The sequence below is a fragment of the Chrysochloris asiatica genome, unplaced genomic scaffold (assembly GCF_000296735.1).
Source record: "Chrysochloris asiatica unplaced genomic scaffold, ChrAsi1.0 scaffold00150, whole genome shotgun sequence".
NCBI lineage: Eukaryota > Metazoa > Chordata > Mammalia > Afrosoricida > Chrysochloridae > Chrysochloris > Chrysochloris asiatica.
The window spans coordinates 1,894,653-1,908,170 of NW_006408668.1; the positions used below are offsets into that span (position 1 = coordinate 1,894,653).

Genomic DNA, 13,518 nt, shown 5'->3' on the forward strand with positions numbered 1-13,518 from the left:
ATATATATAGAGAGGGAGAGAGATATGATCTTGATGTAGCACTGTAGAATAAGCACTAGACTGTTAACTGCATGATCAGACCCACCAGTTGCTCCTTAGAAACCCTATACAGAGCCACTATGGTCTAACTCTCCATGGCACTTGACAACAACAATAAGCTATATGTTGTTTTGTTAAGTGCAATCAAGCCAGTTTGAGTCATAGTGGATCTGTATATTATTTCGAAGGACTGGCTGGTGGGTTTTGAACCATTGACCTGATGGTTAGCAGTCCAGTGCTTATCATACAGTGCCATACCAGGATCCAATTGTTATGTATATGTTTATGGAATTATACATTATGTATATGGAATGCCTATAAAAAGCACTAGAGAAATATTGATTCTCCTCCCTTCTATATGTGGAAGTGTATTTATGGAACTTGTTTTAGGATATTTTAGAGATCTTGTATACCTTTGTTGGTTAAGTTATTACACATATGCATAGATATGGGGACATGCTAAAGAATTAACTCATAGTTAACTGGGTAAAGTAGAAAATCCCCAAAAGTTAACTCACATTTTTTGGACTTAAACACACTTGATTTATATTTTAACACTGCACACAACGCCTGCCAAGTTGTTGTTGTTGTGAAGTACCATGGAGTTGGTTCTGACTCATAGTGACCCTGCCCAGGGTTTCCAAGGCTGTAAATCTTTACAGGAGCAGAAAGCCTCATTTTTCTCCCATGGAGCCACTGGTAGTTTTGAACTGCTAGCCTTGAGGTTGACAGCCAGACTTGTAACCACTACACAAAAGTTAACTCACATTTCTTGGAATTAGACACACTTGGTTTATATTTTAACACCCCACACAACACCTGTCAAGTACTAAGTAACAAACTGGTAAATGATAGTCCTGGCTGTTGTACTGTTGGTTTCACACTTGCTAAGTGTGGATCTAACAGGAGGCCTTGGTGAATTGAAGTGTCAGAAACAGAAAAAGAAGAGAAAGTCTAAAGAGGAGGTGGCCGATGAGCCAAGGAAGGGGTGGAAAATCTATGCAGCATCTCACTGCCCTGGTAGGGAGGAAGAAATACACAGAGAATGGTGGGCAACTAAGTGTTGTACAGATTAAGTGTGTATCACTCCATGGTTGCCTCAACTCTTCACATATCCATGTGATACACCAGCAAATGAAGATGTTTCTATAACCTAGAAACACTAAATTTTGTCACTTAACAAACTGGAGAGGAGTGGGAATAGTAGATGACTTCTTGCTGTTGTTGTTAAGTGCTGTGGAGATGGTTCCAAGCCATAGCAATCTGAAATCGGGTTTCCAAGGAGCAGCTGGTGGGTTTAACTTGACAGTTTAACCTTGCGTCAAACTGACCTTGAGGTCCACTGCATTATTCTGCAGTGCCACATCAGGACTGAGGCACATCCAAATTCTGACATTTTATGTTTCTACATTTTTGAATAACAAGCGAGCGTCAGTGTGAAAGGGAACCTTTGCTGTGTTTTAAATTTTTAGTTTGTCCAGAAGAGGGCACCACATCATTACTGGAAACGCCTGCTTCCCTGATTGGGCTACTAAATTATGTTTTGGCAAAGTAAGCTAGCATACATTTAAATGTGTCCTTAGACTCTCATGAAAACTCTAGAATCTTAAACTAAATAATATCCTAGTAAAATAAATCTGAATAATTCAAAACCATTAAAAATAGTTTTAAATAAACAAATTTTGAAAAACAGTTGGCTTTAGGATTTCTAATACATAAGTATTCTTAATAATAATTAGCACTATGACAATAAAGTAAATAATTACCCTCAGCGTCCAACAGAAATCCTGCACAGTGATTCTGTCCTGTCCAAAGAAGCAGAACCACTACAACTGGTAACATTCTAACCTTCCAGAACCAAACCCAAACCCAATGGATTAGATTCTGTCTCATAGAAACCTTATAGGGACAGAGCAGAACTGCCTCATAGCATTTCCAAGGGTCACTATGACTCGGAACTGACTTGATTGCACTTTAATAACAGTCTTTACATAACCTTTATGGAGTTCTGGTGTGGCACTATAGGATAAGCACTGGACTGCAAGCTTGGTTTGAACTACAAGGTCGGCAGTTCAAACCTACCAGCCCCTCCTCAGAAACCCTATACAGGAACCAACTCGGGTGATCTTAACAACAATCTTAATGTAAGAAAACCACCACATCTTCCTCCCACAGAGAGGCTGGTGAGTTCAAACTGCAAACCTCTGACTTAGCAATTGAGCATTTAACCATTGTACCACCAAGGTTCTTATTCTAACCTCAGAGAATATTTTCTAGCCTAGAAAAAAAGACATGGTTATTTTATGCTGAAGAAACAAAACGTTACTAAACACTATTTTTCAGTCTCATGGAAAAATTAACAGATACTTCCTTAATACTTGTTGTTGTTAAGTGGAGTCGGTTCCTATGCATAGCAACCCTGAACAGGGCTTCCGAGGCGATAAATCTTTATGGGAACAGAAAGCCTCATCTTTCTCCCACAGAGCAGCTGGTAATTTCTAACTGCTGACCTTGAGGTTCGCAGCCCAATTCGTAACCACTACGCTACCAGAGCTCCTTTCCTTAATAATATCAGGACTTTATTTTATAAAACTTCACACTTTTCAGTTCATTTTCACCACACTGAAGCCACTTGTTTTACATGTGAAACTAACTGATATAAATAGCTAATGCTGTTGTTGCTATGTTCCTGTATAGGCTTTCTGAGGAGTGGCTTCTGGGTTTGAAACACCAACCTTCAGGACTCCAAAAAAGCTAATGGTGTCTCTTAAACCAGACTGTGTGGGTCCAACTCTCAGCTGTAACATTGTCTAGCAAATGATGCAACTCTTACTGCCTCGCTCACAGAATTGCTGTGGGAATGTTAGTACTAATACACTAAGTACACAAGCGCTATCCACAACTGCGGTATACTGAGTGTTCACAGTGTGCTGGGCACTGTTCTAAATAGTTTGGATTCAATGAGCTCACACCACTGATGGTGCAGTTACTGCTATTCTCATCTTAATCTACTGATAAGAAAATGAAGGCATAGAAAGGTTACATCTGTTCTCATATGGCTTTATGTTTGCTGAAATATTATTTTTAGGTAGAATTACCTGCCAGATTCTTGGTTTCTAGAATGAAAAAAAAATGCTTTTCCGCCTGCTCCTAGTTCTCCCAGGTATGAGGAGGGACCCAAAGCTTTAGCATTGGGGATAACTATGTCTTGAGCTCTTTCCTCATCTCTGTTGAGTTTGACTGAGCTAAGCAAATTCTCTGCACACAGTTGCTCTAGGTCCTACGATGGAAGCACAGCCAAGTGAGCGCTAGTGTGTGGGTCCGCCATGTTTGCAAGTGCCCAGGAGACAGAGGCCTCTGAAATGCTTTCCTTAAGAAACCTCTGAGGAAACAGAGTCTATGAGTGGTGGCATTTTCTGTGGTCCAGATCTTTTATTCTCCTCTGTGATGGTTAACTTTATGTGTCAACTTGGTTAAGCTATGGTACCCAGATGTTTAGTCAACCTCTAAACCCTTGAACAACACAGACCCTGGATCCTTGACCCTTGAACAACACAGAAGTTACAGATGTCAACCCCCATGCAGTTGAAAATCTGTGTCTAACTTCTGACTTACCCAAAACTTAACAATTGATTGATTACATGAACCCTAACTGATAACATAAACAATGAATTAAAACATTTTTTGTTTGTGATATGTATTATAAAATATATCCACATAAAAGTTGCATTTTCAATATGAGGTAAAAAGATATTTTGCAAACAGTGCAAGAGTTTTGAGATGGCTGTTGTATCTGCAGCCTGGCTTCATGAATTTCCTTTTCATTTATGTAACAATGTAATAATTTCCTTTATTTTGGATTCATTGATCTTGCAAGGGCAGCAGCCATAGCCGCAGACCTCAATCTGTACATAACAAGCAATTCAGCTGTTTCTTTGCTTCTTGAAAGCACTTCCAGCATCACTAATGGCATGCCATTATGGGACCCTTGGAGTTGTTCATGGTTTATGGTATTACACTAAACACAGTGAAAAATACACAGAAACTTCTAGCCCTCTTCACTGTGATACACATTGTACTGGAGAGACAAACTATTCGGAAAGTTATCAACACAGGTGTTTTAAGAGAAAATTCACTTGCTCACTTCAAACCCATGGTGCTCAAGGGTCAACTGCACTTTGTAGATGTCATTGACATTTAAATTGGTTGACTCTCAGAAAAGGAAATTACCCTTTTGAATGGGACTTACCTAATCAGTTGAAGGCCTTAACAACAAAATCAGGTTTCTGAGGGAGAAGGACTTCTGCCTCAAGAATAAAGCACAGATATCCTGCTAGACTTAGAGTTTCTAGCTTGCCACTTGACCTACACATTTTGTACATGAGACAGCGAGAGTTTCCACTCTGCCTCCTGACCTGTAGATTTTTGACTTGCCAGACCCACAATCATGTAAGTTAGTTCCTTAAAATCTGTGTGTGTGTCCTATTGATTCTGTTTCTCTGAAGCATCCTGACTAATACACAGTTCCAATCAGTTCTGAGAAGAAAAGCCAGAGGTTCTGAGCGTACCCCATGTTGTATTGTCCTCACTTACCCCCGAGGGTTTCATCCTTGTTCTGGCAGGTGCGGTACAGCAGCACTATTTCAATCCAGTGCAGGTAGAGGAGAGCACCTGCCGTCAGCATGCCCACCAGGGTCATGATGATGCCAAGGAGTATGTATATGAAAACCACTGATGGGGGAGGGGAGGGGATGTGGTAGAGAGAGAGAGAGATGAGCAAACAGAGAGACAAGGTCACTTTCAGGCCAATACAGTGGGCCCACCCAAAGCCGTTTCCATCCTTATTTTGTCAAATTGTCTGCTGCTGCCAGCATTCCTTTTGAATCTGAGAATTTTCATATCAGGTCTTGAGGAAATTATCTTACAATATACTGCAGAGATGGCATCTACTAGTTGTGGGTAGGCTGGTGATCCAAATTGAGCTGTTTTTATTTTTCCCCCCATCAACTTTTACACGATTCATTTGTATCCCTATCATTATACATAGCAAATTTTATTTCATTTACCCACTCCTACTAAAGGTAGTGTGGAGCTGTGGTGTAACGCGTCAGACTGCAAAACCGTTTGAACTGTAAGGTCTGTGGTTGAAGCTCACCAGCTGCTCCTTGGAAACCCTATACGGGGTCGCTATGGGTCGGAATCAACTTGACGACACTTAACAACAACAACTAAAGTCTACCACCACCTGTCAGTTTGTCATGTGTTGTGGTGTGTTGCTGTGATGCTGGAAGCTATGCCCCTGGTATTTCAAATACCAGCAGGATCACCCATGTAAACACGTTTCAGAGAAGTTACTGGGCTAGAATGAGTCCTGATATGGCACTGTGGGATCAGCACTGGACAGCTAACTGCAAAGTTGTTGGTTCAAACCCACCAGCCACTCCTTGAAAACCTCATACAGGGTTTCTATGAATCAGAACGAACTTTATGGCATTTAGCAATGACAACAACCAAGCTAAGAAACATTGGGAAGAAGGAAGAGGAGGTCCACTTCTGAGAATTGTTGTTATTGTTGTTGAGTGCCTTTAAGTCAGTTCTGACGCGTAGTGACCCTGTATAGGGTTTCCGAGGAGCACCTGGTAAATTTGAACCACTGACTTTGAGGTTCAAACCGACTTTGCAGTCCAGTGCATTAACCCACAGCACCACATTGAAAATCTTCTGAATAGCAATGGAACATTATCTGATGCGTTGCCAGAAGATGTGTGTCTCAGGTTAGAAGGCACTCAAAATTCCACTGGGGACAAGCTGCCTTCTCAAAATACAGTGAACTTAATGACGTGAATGGAGCAAAACTTTCAAGATCTTCAATTGCTGATGTGTCATAATTCAAGATGAGAACAGATGTAAACATCAATTAATTATGAGTATATAGAATATATAAAGTATGAATCTAGGAAAATTGGAAGTCATCTAAAATGAAATGAAACACATAAAGCATGATGTCCTAGGCATTAGTAAGCTGAAATAGCCATTTTGAATGCAATCATATAATCTGTTATGCTGGAAACAATTTTAAGAGGAATGGTGTCACATTGATCATCAAAAAGAACGTTGCAAGATCTATCCTGTGGTGCAATGTTCTCAGTGCTAGGGTAGTATGCACATTCCACAAGGAGGATCAGTGAATACAACTGTTGTTCAAAGCTGTGTACCAATCACTAAGGCCAGTGATGATGAAACTGAAGAATGCTGTTGTGGTGTTGTGGGATAATGCATTGGACTACAAGGTCAGTTTGGACCACAAGTCTCCTAAGAAACCCTATCTATGGTCACTATGAATCCAAATTGACTTGATGGCACTTAACAACAACAACAACAACAACAATAACAACAACTTCTTGAGGCTGCACTCAAGATGCATTGATAACTGTTGGTTACTGGAATGTGAAAGGTGGAAGCAATGAGGGAGGATGGGTAGTTTGAAAATATGTCCTTGCTAATAGAAATTACCCTAGAGATCACATGATAAAATTTAACAAGACCAATGACTTATTTATTGCAAATACCTTTATTCAACAACATAAATGATGACAATACACACGGACTTCACCAGATGGAATACACAGGAATCAAATCAACTACCTTTGTGGAAAAAGATAATAGAGAAACTCAATATAATCAGGCAGAACAAGGCCAGTGGCTAACCATGAAACAAACCATCAGTTGCTAACATACAAGTTCAAGTTCAAGCTAAAGAAAACAAAAATAAGTTCACTAGAGCCAAAATATAACCTTGAGTATACCCTACCTAAATTTAGAGACCCTTTCAAGAATATGTTTACCACATTGAACATTAATGACAGAAGAAGACCAGAGAGAGGAATTGTGGGATAACACTGAGAATATTATACATGAAGAAAGTGCAAAGTCACTGAAGAGACAGAATGAGAAAGAAAAGACCAAACTGAATGTCAGAAGAGACTCTGAAATCTGCTTAAACAACTAAGAAAATGAAGTAAAAGAACTGAACAGAAAATTTCAAAGGGCAACTCAAGAAAACAAAGTAAAGTATTATAATGAAATGTGAAAAGACGTGAAGTTAGAAAATCAAATGGAAAGAACACACTAAACATTTCTCAAGCTAAACAAACTGAAAACAATTCACCCCTCAAATTGAAATACTGGAGGGCTCTATGGGGCAAAATGTTGAATGATAACAGAAAATATCAAAAGAAGACACAAGGAATACATAGAATCACTGTACCAAAAAGAACACTTGATGTTCAACCATTTCAGGAAGTAACATGTGATCAATCACTGATGGTATTGATTGGAAATGTTAAAGCACCAAAGGCACTGGAAAAAAAAAAAGAGGTCTCCAGGAATTGGAGGAATACCAATTGAAATGTTTCAATAAATCAATGCAGTTGTTCTAACTCATCTAGGCTAAGAAATTTGAGAGACAGCTACCTGGCCAACTGTCCAAAATGTATTTGTGCCCATTCCAAAGAAAGTCAAACTACCAGAATGCAGGCATTGTTGAACAATATCTTTATTGAACATGTCACACCCAGGTAAAAATCTTGCTAAAGATAGCTTAAAAATGGTTGCACCAGTATATTGACAGAAAGCTACCAGAAGTTCAAACCAGATTCAGAAGTGGGCATGGATCAAGGAACATCATTGCTGATGTCAAATGGACCTTGGCTGAAAGCAGAACGTTTTTTACTTGTGTTTTATTGACTATTTAGGGCATTGGACTATGTGTATCATAACGTACTATGGATAACATTGTGAAGAAGGGGATTTCCAGAACCCTAAACTGTACTCATGTAAAACCTATACTTAGACCAAGAAGCAGTTGTTTGAACAGGGCAAAAGGATAATTGTGTTTTAAAAAAAAGAAAGGTATGTATCAGGGTTGTATCCTTTCATTATATACATTCAATCTATATTCAGAGCAAATAATCTGAGAAACTGGACTACAGGAAGTTGACCATACATCAAGATTAGAGGAAGGCTTATTAACAGCCAGTGATATGTGGAAGACACTACCTTGCTTATTGAAAGTAAAGAGGACTTGAAGCACTTGCTGATGATGATCAAAGAATACAGCTTTTCAGTATGGATTAGAATTCAATGTATAGAAAACAAAAATCTTCACAAGTAGACCAAGAAACAACAGCATGATAAATAGAAAAGATTGAAGTTTTCAAGGATTTCTTTGTACTTTGAATTCAACACCAAATGCTTGTGGAAACATCAGTTAAGAAATTAAACAGGAAAATCTGCTACAAAAGACCTCTTTAAAATGTTGAAGAGCAAAGAGGTCACTTTGAAAGCTAAGGTGTGCTTGTCCCAAGCCCTGATACTTTCAATCACCTCATATGCATATGAAAGCTGGACAGTGAGTAAGGAAGACCAGAGAAGAATTGATGCATTTGAATTATGATGTTGGCAAAGAATATTTAATGATTTGTAGACTGCCGAACACAAATCTATCTTAGAAGAGGTACAATTGGAATGGTCCTTAAAATCAAGGCAGGTTGAGACTTTTTCTCAACTTGAGAAAACTTTGACATGTTATCAGGTGGACCTGATTCCTGGAGAAGAGCATCATGCTTAGTAGCATGGTGGTGGCAGTGTGCCCTAGAGTCGATTCTGACTAATAGAGACCCTGAACAGGGCTTCCGAGGCTATAAATCTTTATGAGAGCAGAAAGTCTCATCTTTCTCCCATGGAACAGCTGGTAGTTTCAAACTGCTGACTTTGAGGTGAGCAGCCCAACTGGTAACCACTACACTACTAGAACTCCTTTAGTAGAGTAGAGGGTCAGCCAAAAAGAGCAAGATCCTCAATAAAACGGATTATTAGCACAGTGACTGCAACAGTACATTCAAGTATTTGGAACGTTGTGAGGATGGTAGGGGATCGGCAGTGTTTTGTTTTATTGTACACAGGGTCACTACAAGTCAGAACTGATTCACACCTAACAACAACAACTAAATAGAGTCTTAATAGTCATACCTAGCTTACCTTCATATCTTCCACAATGCCTAACACAGGACCTTCTACACAATTTTATTGTTAAGTTGTTGTTAAGTGATGTCAAATACGTTCTTACTCATAGCAACCAAGTATAGGATTTCTAACGAGTGACTAGTGGGCCTGAACCACCAACTCTGTGGTTAGCAGACCAGTGCTTATCCTACAGAGCTACGCCAGGACTCCACACACCTCTATTTAAGGGCAACCAGATGAATGATGTGAATGAACTTCATCTCTGTGTACCTACTTAAAGAAGTTTAAAAGCTATCTCTTCCATGGAAAAGAAAAAGTTTGATTAGAGTTTCCACTCTAGCTTTCAAAGATTACATATATCACTTTGAACACTGAGTAAGACTGCTGTTTCTTTTCTCCAGTCTTCCATTTTTTGACCGTCATATTCTAGGATTCAGAGGCAGGGAAGGAAAACAGAAAAGGCAGCCAGGTTCTAGTGTGGTGCCACCCACATGGGACATACCATAGGTGTTTTTAGAATGAATGGCTTCCTAACATACACAGTATGGTGCTTATGAGGATCAGCTATACATTACTGAGATGCAATTTACTAACTATGTGGTTTTGTTCAAGCTGTTAATATCTCTTTGCCCCAGTTTTCATACCTATAAAATAGAGATAGGAAAGGATTAAATACGTTACTACAAGCAAAGTGCTTAGAAAAATATCTGGCAACCAGTAAATGTTAATTGCCACCATCATCATCATATACTATTTATTATATGCTTTAGAAAATGTCCTCTCCTTTCAATAAAAGCAATTGTATGCTTTCTGGGTCAACTTTCTTGCCTACCTCCTTTCTTTTCTTTTAGCTGGATGGACAAGGTATCATTTCCCTTTGAGTTCTGGGCAAAGCAAGTGAAGTTCTTGTGAAGATCATTCTGAGTAACTTCTTTCAAAGACAGAACACATTGAATGACTTCATCCTTTACTTGGGATAGATTGCTAAGGAATAAAAAAAAAAAAAAGTCACACACATTCAATAACATAAATGAACACTTATTTAACATATTTGGCACTCATGTAAGTGGCCAACTATTTGGATATCAGAAACTTGTAAGATCAAATAATATAAAGAGATACCGGAATTTAAGATGGTTAGAGAGAAGATTCATTCTTTATTAAATTATTGCATAATTCTTTATTAAATTATTGAACCTGCTAAAAATAATGCAGAACTCCTGGCATAGTGCTGTAGGACTGCAAGGTCAGTTTGAACCACCAACCTTGTGGTTCAAACTCACCAGTTGCTCCTCAGAAACCCTATACTGGTTTGCTATGAGTCGGAACCGACTCGACAGCACTTACCAACAATAACAAAAGAATAATACCCATAGAAGGAGGCGGAATAAATACGGCCTGTGACCCACAATGAACCTTGTGCTTATGACCATATGTATCATCTTGTCTCCTTGGATGGGAAGAGAGTGTTGGCTGACTCCCTTTCCAGAATCTTGACCCAGAACACATCCTGTAACAGCTCTTGCCCTGAGCACACATTGACATTCCTTGAAACTGCTGAAAGAAGCATGCACTTTACATGACCCACAATCTCTGTATCTGCTCCTGGTGGTGAAGGACTAGGTCTATCAACCACAACATGAGGGTAGGGGCTGCACAGTGTACAGACCACCAGCCCTGCGTTAGGTCTGAGAAGTAGCCCACTAACTATGGGGACTGGCACCTGCAGTTGAAGCTGATAGTGCTGTGTCTACTCTGTGTGACTAAAACCTTGCTCCATCTCATGCCTATGTTAAGTTGTAGCTTTCTTACCAAGCCTGGACATGTACTTGGTATTCTAAGTGTTCATCCTAAAACATGGTTTAAATGTGGGCATCATTTGACTTTCTTTGCCCTAAAAATTCTTCTTGAGAACAATAATTTAGAAATAATATTAAAAACTAATTTTACTGACAACATTTTAGGTACCTATCAGACAGTATTCTACACACCTCTCTTCTCACCTCACAGGAACCCTGGGAATAGTGTGATCATCCTAAATTAGTGAACAATACCGCTGAAGCACAGAAACTGAGCCAGTAATCGAACATCACAGAAATGAGAGGAGGCTGCCTGATTCCAGTGTTGTTCTGCTCCCTTCAACAAGTTGTAAGTCTCTTAATTTATCCACAACGTGGATTCTCTGAACTTACCGACTATAATCAGTCTGCAAGTTAAAGAATCTGTTTATATAGATGGTGTTTTAGGCTGTGTTGTTCGAGATACATTGGCGGGTCTACAGTACCAGCTTTCATTCCTTGACTGCTTCCTGCACACCAGGGATGTTATTGTTAGGTACCAGCAAGTCCATTCCGACTCATAGCTACGTTATGCACAACAGAACAAAACACTGTCCAACCCTGCATGATCCTCACAACTGTTGTTACACTTGAGTCTATTTCTCTTGCCACTGTGTTAATCCATCTCATTAAGGGTCTTCCTCTTTGTTGCCATCCCTCCACTTTACCAAATATGATGCTGTTCTCCAAGGACTTGTTCCTTCTGATAACATTTGTTAAAACAGTAAGACATTTGTCTGCATTCTTGTTGCTTGCATTTAAGGCAACCACAGCAAATCATTGCTTCAAGTTGAGCTGCAGTGTCGCTTAAATAGTTCATTCTACAGCCTCAAGCAGAAGCTGAATTTTACCTCAGTTTTCAATGAACATGCACTTTGTATGTCTGCCCTTTTATTTTCACCATTGGTTGGTTCTCAAGGCCTACGACACCATTAACCCAGTGTGCTTGTCTGCCTCTGTGAAAATATTGTATGGTTTCTAAAGGTGAAAACGTTTCATGTAAGTTGCCAAAAACATTTTCTTCTTACCATTTCCCCTCTGGTGATGGGGACTTACCATTTCTGCTCAGCATCTTCGATGTACCATTTCACTATAGGGTTAAAGTCCTTTTCAAAGCCAAATCGTGCTTTGCAGTTAAGAGTTAAGGGCTTTCCTGCAAATAAAGAGGCCAGAGAAAACAGGAGAAGAGCACATGAGAATGTCTCATCCTGTGTGCAGACAGACATGATGCTGAAGACAGGTTGACAGGTGAAACAGGTATGCCAAAATAATCATATTTCTACATGTGTCTCATTTAGAAAGAAATAAAACTATTTGTCATTAATGAGCAATCATTGTATTGCAAACATGGTCTTAATGTGAAATTAACAAGATCATATCATCAAGGGGTCTGATGTGGTATGAAAGTAAAACCCAGTTGTTACATGTGTCAGGAAACCACTATGCTCCTTGGGGTTTTCAATGACTGATTTTTGAAGAAGCAAATTTGCTAGGCTTTTCTTCCAAAGCACCTCTAGGTGAATTCAAACGTCTAGTCAGCTGTTGAAATTAGCCATTTGCACCACCCAGGAACCCCGGTTTGATGGTTGTTGTTGCTGTTAAGTGCCATCAAGCTGGTCCTGACTCATAGCAAATCTGTATAGGGATTCCAAAGAGTGACTGGTGAGTTTGAACCTCTGACCTGTATCCTATAGCACCACACCAGTTTTGATGGAGACACAGGAAAATTGAATTTCAGTGCTCAGCCCTGTTTCCAACACTACTGCTGAAGTACGAGGCATGTCAATAACATTTAATAACTGCCAATGGTATATTTGGAATCCTGGTGTGGCGCTGTGGGCTGATGTGCTCAACTGCAAAGTTGGTTTGAACCACAAGGTTGGTGGTTCAAACTCACCCCCTGCTCCTTGGAAACTCCATACAATGTCGCTATGGGTTGGAACCTACTGAACAACACTTACCAACACAATATTTATATATCATAATGAAAATCATGAGATTCCTGCAGCATGAAATTTGAAGAATTTATTTGTACAAATAGGGCTGCGAAGCGCAGGTCAGCAGTTGGAAACTACCAGTTGTTTGTTCCATGGGAGAAAGATGCGGCTTTCTGCTCCCGTAAAGATTTACAGCCTCGGAAACCCTGTGCAGGGTCAGTATGAATCAGAACCGACTCCACAGCACATAACCAACCACCAATGAAAATCACGAGGTTTCTGCAGCATGAAATTTGAAGAATTTATTTGGATATTCAGTGGAGCTATTTAGCATGATGCATTGTGGGTGGACATGTATGCTACCACAGCCCGTCCTTTCTACCCATTTTCGTGGTAAGGATTATCCAGTTACACTATAGCACAACCTTGATATTTAATCATGAAATGAGGGACTCCATTCAAAAATGAATCTTTGCACTTTAATAATCCCCCCAATAGTACCATAAAATGCACTGATACCATATATATCAATTGTGCGCTATTTTATTTTTTCTTTTACTTTAATTTCTGTGATATTGCATGAATACTAGTTCTCGCTATAGATCAGGATAGACCACTACTGCCACCTAGTGGTGTTATACCATAATATCCATGTTCATATGTCTTTCTCTAACTGGTAG

The 13,518-nt window shown here is 39.5% G+C and overlaps 1 protein-coding gene across 1 annotated transcript in view; it reads right to left on the reverse strand.

Moving 5' to 3' along the window:
* IL18RAP (interleukin 18 receptor accessory protein) overlaps positions 1 to 13,518 on the reverse strand; it is a 41,167-nt gene that overhangs the window by 5,815 nt on the left and 21,834 nt on the right. Inside the window, 3 exon segments of the mRNA XM_006870733.1 lie at positions 4,633 to 4,770; positions 9,896 to 10,033; positions 11,917 to 12,054. Of these exon segments, the coding sequence (XP_006870795.1) occupies positions 4,633 to 4,770; positions 9,896 to 10,033; positions 11,917 to 12,054 (414 nt within the window).